The sequence below is a fragment of the Conger conger genome, chromosome 1 (genome assembly GCF_963514075.1).
Source record: "Conger conger chromosome 1, fConCon1.1, whole genome shotgun sequence".
NCBI classification, from domain to species: domain Eukaryota; kingdom Metazoa; phylum Chordata; class Actinopteri; order Anguilliformes; family Congridae; genus Conger; species Conger conger.
This window is the reverse complement of record NC_083760.1, coordinates 44,940,695-44,950,964: the sequence shown is the minus strand read 5'-3', so window position 1 is coordinate 44,950,964 and position 10,270 is coordinate 44,940,695. Positions and strand designations below refer to the sequence as shown.

Genomic DNA, 10,270 nt, shown 5'->3' with positions numbered 1-10,270 from the left:
GTGGCGTTCTAGTTTGGGCTTGTATGGCTGCCCCAGGTGCAGTCTCACTTGCCTGCATTGATGTGTACCAAAGCCACTTCTCTGCTCAAGTTCAATCAAATGCCCCCAAACCCATTGGACTGTTTCATCGCACAGAAAGGGAATGATCCCAAACATAGGCCACTTTCTTCTCAGTTTTCTTAACGAGGTTCCAAGTGGTTAGTTTCGGTAAGCCTATCGTTGGGCCGTTTTTTTGTCATCAGCCTCATAATGGCTTACTTATTCCTGAATGCAATACCAGACTCCAAAGGTAATCAAAAGCCTAGAATCAGTACCACATGCTGAAAGCTTTTATACCTGCACTAAGGAAGTGATTGAATACACCAGACTAAATTTGGTCCCCTGAAATAGATGGACTGATATTCATCATTTCATTTCAGATCCAAACAGAGGCAAAATCCACTGTCCATATACAATGTATACACTACAACTGTACTTAAATTGTGGTCGCTATTTTATAGTCAGATTTGGTTGTTTTATGTGGCCCACTACCCTTTCAGGAATATGCTTTGTGCAAGTTTTAAAGCCCTGCCCCAAAATTTGACCCCAAACAAACTACTCGACCCTGGTGCTTTTATCTGCAGCAGTTACCACCCCGCCCTCCCATAAGCACTAGTCATAATTCACTATCCTTTCCCACCCAGCTCCAACTGTATAACTGGTGTAAAGACAGCTGAGAAACCAGTCAGCCTGTGGCCCCAATGCTGTACACCATAATAAAGATACATAGGTAATCCACAAGATTGCTTTTTACAGTGCATATTTATTGCCACTTCAGTGTAAATTTGCCGTTTTCATCTGTTGTAGATGTAAGGCGATACACAAGAAGCCAGCAAAAAAAGTATTCCCAAACAAAGTGCACCCAAAAAAAAAAAAAAAAAAAAACCCTTGTATTCATTTTACCCCCCTTTTCTGTATTAGTGAGATATATATATATAGAGAGAGAGTTGTAAAGTGCTTAAATGTGGCTTAAAAAACTAAAACAAAAAACAATTGAATCCCTTAAACAAGCTAGATATAAAGGCTCGCAAACACATTCGCAAGGAGAGCCTGAACATTGTGCACCGTGGCCTTCTTTCCATCCACCATTGTGGTTTACCTTACCCACACAACCGTGCCACATCGGACAGCCTCCAGCCTCGTCCTGGCATTACCAGTGACTGCCTGCTTCGGTCTCGCACCCGCACCATGAATTACACCAGAAAGGAATTACGTTTAAATGTTCTTTATTTACCGACAACAATATCTGAAACGGAACACCATGTGGGATTCAGGAAGGGGGTAGGGTTCCCACAGTCAGAATAATGTCTCAATTTTAAAGAATAAATACACAATTTTAAATATTCTTGGAGCAATAGGGTTACATTGGGGGGGGGGGGGGGGTGGACAGACTGAGGCACATTAAAAATCATGCACTGTTAGTTCAGGACTTATCAGAAAACAAAAACAAGCTACTGAATTGGCAAGAAGATAGAAGTCTCGATTTGGCCAATACCCCCTCACTTTAAGGACAGAGGGATGCGTGAGCACTTTCCATGACTAAGATTGCAGCTATTTTCAAGCATTATGAAGGAGTGTGGGAACCCTTGAGAGGGGGCAAACTAAAATTCTAGATTGTCCTGGACACACCTTAGTGCATTAAGGCCAGAGTCATTCCCTTTTCCTTGGTGAAGCACCATGCTGATCCTCCCTGTAATCCGTCCTCATGCTGTGGCCACAGAGAGAAGGCAGAAGGGGCGAAACCTCTAAGAACACACACTTTAATGTAAAATGCAAAAAAAAAAGAATAAAATCATTGCAGGGTCACTATACAATGCCTTTAAAAAATAGGGATACAATATCTTTTAGATGATTATCGTCCATTCCCATTCACCCTGCCTCCTTTTTTATATTAAGCCGAATGATGTGCAGTTTAAAGCCATAATAAAGAACAGAGAATTTTGATTTGCCCCAACTTTCTGTGTTTAAATGTTTCCCTTCTGTTTATTGAGGGATAGAGATGCTTTAAAAAAAAAAAAAAAAAAAAGGAGAGAACCATTAAAACACTGGCGGTAGGCGAAGGCTGTATCTGCAGGTGTATCACTGGAGTTAGCAGTTGGGCCGGTGCTGGAACTATATACAAGCTGTCATTTCTTAAATATGTACACAAGGTGGAGGGTAAAAATAAATGCACAAAAAAACAAAAAACCCACAACTTACTGTGCTTGCCATCGTTCCTTACCCTGTACTGATATAGGATTCCGCTTTATATACATTGTAAACGCAACAGGGCTTAGAAATGGCTCCACTCACTCGGAAAAGAAAACCCCAGGCTGTCTTGCCAAAATCACTGGTTGAGGGGGTTAAGAATATTAAACGGATGATTGGGAGCAGGGAGAGGTGGTAGGATTAGGTAAATTCACATTATTTCATTTAAAAAGCCATTTTGCCTCTTTGCCATTACACCCAACATAATTTAGTAATTCACATATATGGGTATAGTGAGAAAGCAATATTTCATGTTATTTGCATTGCAGATAAACATTTGCATTGGGGGAAAAAATATTGGCTATAACAATGGTTTATAAATCTGTTGGGAGTTGAAGATATTGTATTGTACATTGTACTCGTAACAAAAAAGAAAAAAAGTTGAATGTCTTTCTTTTCCAATTTGATTTGAAATGGGCCAACGTGGGTACAGGTTTTTGCTGTAACCCAGACACCTCATTCTACTTTTCAAGATTGAAGACCAAGATTAGTTAGTTGAATCAGGTGTCATAGTGCCGGGCGAAAACAAAAACATGCACCTGCATTGGCCTTTTTGGATAAGACAGGACAGCACCGAAATCCTCATGGAAAAAAACAAAAACAATTAATGCCGGTTGACAACAAATCAAGCAGTAGTGAAACCATAATGCTTTGAAAAACTCCGTCTTGCTAAAGTGCTGACATTTTTCTTGAAGAACCACGTTAGATGTGAGGTTGGGGGGTGGGGGAACGGGGTGTCCAGTGATTCCTTATTGGTGTCAGCAACCTGGTCTGTCACACGCGCGCACGTGCACACACACAAAGCCCTCAGAAATAAAAAGGCACACCGTGCCCGTGCCCGTGCCCCCTCTCTCACCCTCACTACGAGTCTTCCTCGCTCTCCCTGGCTTTCTTGTAAACTGGCATGTTGATGCTGTGGAAGGCAGGGACCCAGCGGTTGTCGTGGAGACCCACGTTGCAGCCGGGCGTGTCCTTGTACGAGCCGTGGCAGCACATCCAGTAGCCCGGGCCGTAGGGCAGGGCCTGGCAGTAGGGCTTGTGGTGCCAGCGGCAGAGGGACACGTCGCCCCGCCCATAGCGCCTCTTGCACTGCTTGCAGGGGTCGTCCCGGTAGCGGGGGTCGCACACCCAGCGCGAGTCGGCCGGCCGCACGCCGTAGCTCTCGATGACGAACTTGAAGTAGTGGCAGGTGCACTTGAGTGCAGCCAGCGTCTGCGTGGGCAGCAGGCTGAAGATCTTGACGATGATGTGATGCGGCAGGAGGGCCATGTACTGCTGTGGCTCCAGGAGCAGCTGGATCTTGAAGCGCATCTCCAGGAACCTGTGGGAGACCAGCCTGCGGAGAGGACAGGACACCCTCTCAGGGCTCCCCACTCCCTCCTCCTTCTCCCCGTGAGCCAGCACCATCTCCACCTCCAGCTCCTCTCCCTCCTCCACCACCTCCTCGTTGGCTCCTCTCTCCTCCTCCTCCACAGAGGGGCTGTCCCGGGCGGGCTCGGAGGGCTGCTTCTCCTGCATGCAGGAGAAGAACAGCATCCCCGGGAGCGGCTCCTCGCGTTGTTCAGCGCGGGAGCTGCTCCCCGCTCTTGCCGCCTCCTCCTGCCCCTCCTCCACCACCTCCTGCTGTGTGCAGGGTTGGGCCGCTGACTCCGAGCACACGCACTCCTCCCTGTGCATGCCCCCCGGCTCTGCCCCGCAGGCCGGGCTGACTGGGGCCGAGGGCGCGGCTTCGCCCCGGGACTCTGCTGCGGGGGCGGGCGTGGGGGCGGAGCCAGGGGGCGTGGGGGTGGAGCCGGCCCCGGCCAGGAGCACCCGGCACACGCTCCTCCGCAGGCTGTTGCTGCGGGATAGGCCGCCACCCTCCCGCTCCGTCTGCCTCTTCAGGCACTCCGACTCCAGCTTGGCCACCATGTCCAGCACGCGCACGCTCTCGCCCTCCTCCTCCCGGCCTTCCCAGGCCTCCGGTCCTCCCGGCTGGTCCTCCGGGGGCGGGGACCCCGCCTTGGGCATGGTGACTGGCCCCGAGCTGCGCAGGTGGAGCGGTTTGGAGCAGTCCACCTGCTGCTCGTTAGCCCTCTGCTCCAAGTAGGCCACCATCTCCACCACGGAGAGAGTCTTTCCTCCCTCCTCCTCTTCCTCCCCCTCCTCCTCCTCCTCCTCCTCCCCGTGGAGCACTTCCACCTCCTCAGCCTCCTGTTCGCCTCCTCTGCATCCTGACGGGGGCTGCTCGGGGCTGCGCCTCTTGTCTGGGTCAGAGGAGCGTTTCCTGCGCTTGGCCACAGACCCCTCTACCTCCCAGCACCCTTTGGCCTTCATGGAGACCGTCCGCGGGCTGGAGGGAACCTCGCCCCCTCTCTCACCCCCGGCAGCAGGAGCGCTGGGCCGCCTGCACTGCTGGCCAGCGAAGATGGCGATCTTCTCCTTGGTGTTGCCGGGCTTGATGACGGCCCAGATGTCCAGCTGCCCGTCCCCGCTGTCCCCCTGGTACAGGGTCAGCGAGCCCCCCTGTTCGGGCAGGGACGACAAGAGCAGCACAGAGACGGGGAGCGGGGTGCCCTTCCGGCCCCAGGGGCTGCTGGGAGGCTGGCCGCCGGCTTTGGGAGGGGGGCTGGAGGTCTTGCAGAGCGTATTGGTGGAGATGACGCTGAGGGGTTGGCGGCTGGCAGTCCCGTTGCCCGGGACGGAACCCGATGAGCACGGCGGTCTTGCAGGCCGCTCCGCCATCAGCGCCCCCTGCTGACAAGCATGAAGGCCTCGGGCATCGTCCTGGCTCAACTCCAGTTGCAGTTCTTTCTTCTGGAACTTAGGGTATGGCTTGAGGTGCATAGTTGCAAACCTGTCAAAAAAAAGAATGTCAGTTATTCTATAGGCAGCAATTCAAAACAGTTCTACAGTTCCTTTTACGGGTGGGTTTCCTTCAAGTGAGAAGCAAATTTGGCAAACTTATACAATGGAGAAGTCATTTTCCTCTTTCACAAATGCTTAGGAAAGAGGAGGAAAACACAGACCCACAGTATGGAAGCACTTGGATGTCCAATAAATTCTGTGATTCTCCATACCCAATTCGATACCACGGTACTCGGCGACCTTAACTACAGCCATGTGAGGTATGGCTTAAGATCCAGAAAGAAAGAAAAAGGGAAAATAATAATAATAAAATAATAATAAAAAAATAATAACTTTTAGTGCAACTCAATAATGGGATTTGACCACTCAATCACAGAACTCCCACAAAACTTCAAGGGCAATTCATCCCTGTTGGGGAAATGCAAATAAGGGTGTGCGCTTTGGTCACGCAGAGCATCTGATGCAAAGCTTAGCTCCTGGCAAACGTCACACCAGAACAGAAATACGCTCTCGGTACAAACACCACTGCTCTCGCGCGTCTAAGGCCAAGCCCCCCAGCTCTCACCTGTCTAAGGCCAGCACTGGCCCGTCTAAGCACAAAGCTTCATAACCGTGTGGAGGGCAGCCTTTCCACCTCCAGGGAAGCAGGGCTGCAGAGGCCCGGTCAGAGCGAGTGCCCGGCAGGCATGGCTGCCGCAGAGACGGGGTGGGAACCTGAGCTCTCGGAGTGAGAAGTGCATATAAGGCATTCCTCCTCGACACAGCCCTGAGGAGGGACAAGTCACTGTGACCAAATCAGGGAAGGCATTCTGGGAAGGTGGGGGTGTAGGGACACGGGCAGGGGGCAGAGTGGCTCCAGAATTAATGTTTACAGTAAGGGAGGGGAGGCGGGGGATTTATCCGTACTGCGGTTAGGCTCATGACCTCCTCAGCACACACCTCACGCCTGTCGCCACTTCCACGTGTCTCAGAGCAGCTGCCCCGCACCGCCTACTCACTGCTGGATTATCCAACACACCTGTGGAAACTAGCTGCCAGATTTTGATTCAGTGTAGAATTGTATCTCCGGCACTGTGGACCCTACAGCCAGGTCATTATGGAGAGGTGACCCATCGAAAAAAAGAGAGGAAGCCACATCCATTACATTACTGGCATTTGGCAGACGCTCTTATCCAGAGCGACGTACAGTTCATTAGACTAAGGAGACAACCCTGCATTGCTCCAGGGGAGGACTAAGGGCCTTGCTCAAGGGCCCAACAGCTGTGCGGATCCTATTGTGGCTACACCGGGGTTCGAACCACCGACCTTGCATGTCCTAGTCATTTACCTTAACCACTACGCTACAGGCCGCCCCCACATCCACAGACATTAAGGCCTCCAAAACCAAAACAAGAACAAAGTAGCAATTAGGCCAACTTGGGTTTATTTTGGTCAAATGTCCTTGAAAAGATAACCCCCCCCCCCCCAAGAGTAACACAGGTCATTTGCATTTGGCATTACATAACCAAGGCAACAAAAATGAACAGGCCTTTGGAAGCCACAATCAAGCCTTTAAAAATAAGAGCATCAATTTACCCAGCTATAATGCATAAAACACTAGTAGACTTGAATAAAAACTATAAATGTTTTGTGTAAAACCTTTTGTCAGAATTCAGGAATGTCAGTGTATGACTCTTCAACTTTTAAAAATATTTCCAGTCATGGTGCTAGGACAAGTTCTTGTGAATTCTCATTCACTGAGCACTTTATTAGGAACACTACACCAATACTCGGCAGAGCCGCACAACTCTTCTTGGCATGGATTCCACAAGATGTTTAACATTCCTTTGAGATTCTGCTCCATGTTGACATGAGGCATCATGCAATTTCTGCAGATTCATACTGCGAATCTCCGGTTCTACCACATCCCAAAGGAGTTCTATTGGAGTCCGATCCGGTGACTGAACTCAATTAAGCTGGAAGTAGCCATTAAAAAGATGGGTACACATGGGATGCACATGGTCAGCAACAATACTGAAATAGGCTGTGGCATTCAAGCATGATTAATTGGTATTAAGTATGCCAAGAAAACATTCCCCACACCATTACACCACCAGCCTGGTTTGACGTGTTGTGTATTCGGAGACGCCTTTCTGCTCACCGCAATTGTACAGAGTGGTTCGAGCAGACAGAAAGGCTACAGTAGCTCAGATAACCAGTCTGCCTGTTCTCTGTTGACCTGTCATCAACAAGGCGTTTCCATCCACACAACTGCCGCTCCCTGAATGTTTTCTTTTTTTCACAACATTCTGCGTAAACTCAAGAGACTAGTGTGTGAAAATCCCAGCAGATCGGCAGTTACAGCCATCTGGCACCAACAATCTTTTAGTACTCACAATTAATTGAAATTGTGCAAAACAGCTGTGTTGTCAAGTTTTACTGTGAAGCCTGAACTTGCTTTAGAAGCACATTTTAGCTTGGACAATACTTGATATCTTTAGATTTTTGACTAATCCCATTAGTCAACTTTTGGGAAATTTCCATCTTAAATGCCACAATGTGAGCACTACATGTTACTGCATTTGGTGTCAAGCCTTCACTATGTTTTCAATGCATAACTCGTATTATCCAGGACAAAATGCAGTTATGTAGTTTCATGTCATAGCTTACAACATCAAGGCACACAGTGTCGCAAGAGCAACTCATATCAGATGCAAATTATTTTCTTTGGAAAAACAAGTAAAACATGCGGGCAGCTGACCTGACCAGCTTCTTTGTCTTTTTTGTTTAAGTCAGCAGCCTGCAGAATGTAGTTCTGTCAAAGCCATTTAGCTGAAGGAATATCCCTGCCACTTCTTGAATACAGTTGTCCAAAAAAAAGCAGGTGGAATGCTTGCACTCAAAAGTGCATATGGCCAGTAGCACATTTTTACCTCCTCCCCCTTAGTGACAGAAGATCCCTCCAGGTTTACTTTAGAGCTGCATTTACAGATTTAAACTGTGATCTACTGGGATTGTGTCTGTATTCACTTGTTGCAAACTATACAAAATAAACAATCAGAATTTGTGTTCGACATTCCTTCCTCTCACCTGGTGTATTATGTCAATTGAAATAATCAATTGATCACTGATAAGGTGATTGCAAAAATCCAATGACTACAGTAATCCGAGAGGGATTCAGATTGCAATTCAGGTTAAAATGGAATCAATGGAAACAAGCCACATGTGCATTGCATTAAAATATGGGAAAAACTATATCAACCTTATGATAGATAGATTGGTTGTGACAAATACCAGCATACACAATGGGTTCCCAGAACAAAGAACAAAAGACAACATCTGTGGTCACCAAAGGAATTGCCTTCAATTATATTTACTGAATTAAGTTTACAAATCTCTTTGCACAACCGCATTAAAATTGTTATTTTACAGGGGAACGACAGATGGGTTGGGAATGCTACTTGTGCAATACTCATGGCCGTAAAACTCAAAGGCTCATAATGGGCTGGACATCAATAAGAGAGATTCTGGAAAAGTCCCCTACTTGCATAACCTTGCAACAGGCTACAATTCCAAAAAAAAACGGTCAGAGGCACTCTGCTGTAGTGATAAGGCAAAGGCCTGTATTCCATTATGGCCAAACTTTTTGTTGTATTGTCATTTTACAGCTTAGCACCTCCGACACAGCTGAAGAATACCTCAGCTGGTGTACGATGAGTGTTCTGGCGCAAATTGGCACCCGTTGCATCACCCAGGTAAGCGCTACACATTGGTAGTGGTTGAGGCGCGTTTCCTCCTCATCACTGCAAGAGCTTTGAGAGTCTAGAAAAGCGCTATATAAATGTAATGATTAATCTATATTGCGCAGTTCTAGCTTTACCAGAACTGGGCATGCATGAGCAAAAATTTTACCTTTGGTAGACTTGGTCAAAACATCTGTAGTGATTACAGAAAGAAAGAATTTAGAACTGGCCGTGTTACCTAGGTACATTTTTATGCTAGAAAAACACCAGTGAAGCCCCCTCACTTACTTAATTTTACAAGGTCTACCAAACATGTACATAAGGTATTTTTCCAAACATGGAGAGAAAAGGAAAAAAAAAAAAACAAACAAGCAAAAAAAAACATCCAGTGACTTTGAGTGAAACAGGCTTTTTGGTGTGCATGTTTTACCCCCACATGCTCTGCCTCGATTGGTTACCCGACCAGGAAAGACGAGTGCCATCCCATCTCGTCCACAGAAATGCTGCTTTAAAAATGAACAACCTTTAAATTACCTAGAAAGCATTAAACCGTTGATGGATTTATTTAAGCCACATCCAAGCTGAAGGCAGGGAGGAGAAAAAGGAGCTGGTTCAAGAACCATGGGCCCTGCAAGAATTGCCCAAATGCTTTTATACACATTATTATACAAATTGTAAAGGGCATTGAATTAATGTCCAAGCACTTACTATTGTAGGCAATACTTAAAAATGCTCCATGAAAATAGTCTAAATCAAGCCCGCATTTGTTAAAATTATGCGAGTAATCGATTCATCCATGAATCTCAACAGCTGCATCTGCGGCAATTGTTCAAGAACACCCACCGAACAGGAAAATATATGTTGCAGGGAATGTTTATGCAAATACTGTATCAAAGAGGAATGGCTGCTTTGATTGAAATCCAGAATCCACATCCGAACTGGAGCCAAATCCAACTTGCTCGTTTTGTCCATGCATATTTTTTTGGGGGCAAATGTGACAGTCATGGTTTCATTTTTCTTGATTGTCAAACTTGATTGGCATGAAATGCATCCAATCTGCTGCTGTTCAGAACTTTGTTACAGACAGGGTTGTGTACTCAATTCCGTGGTTGGGAAAATGTCCAATATTTGCCTGATTTTATATTTTACCAGCTTAAATTAAAGTTAAGTTAAAGCAACGCAAACAACCAAGCATTTAATGAAGCTTGAAATAAGCAGGGGCCTTTGAATGTTTGTAATGTTAACCCACGATGTTAATCTAGTCATACTAGTTAGCTAATGCAAGATCATGTCAGCTAATAGTTTCTGAACAGCAATAAAATGGATAAAAATACCACTCAGTCTCCTCCACTTGTGGAAAACATTTTTGCTTTAGTCTTTGTAAGTGTACTGAAATGAGAATACACCCATCTCTG

General features: G+C 46.8%; 1 protein-coding gene across 5 annotated transcripts in view; it reads right to left on the bottom strand.

Moving 5' to 3' along the window:
- Positions 1 to 1,248: 1,248 nt before the first annotated feature.
- Positions 1,249 to 10,270, bottom strand: part of fbxo34 (F-box protein 34) — a 29,310-nt gene continuing 20,288 nt past the window's right edge. For all 5 annotated transcript variants that reach the window (XM_061220631.1, XM_061220640.1, XM_061220648.1 and 2 more), the window contains exon 3: positions 1,249 to 5,122. In XM_061220631.1, the coding sequence (XP_061076615.1) occupies positions 3,148 to 5,122 (1,975 nt within the window). In that variant the 3' untranslated portion in view covers positions 1,249 to 3,147. The remainder of the gene's footprint in view (positions 5,123 to 10,270) is intronic.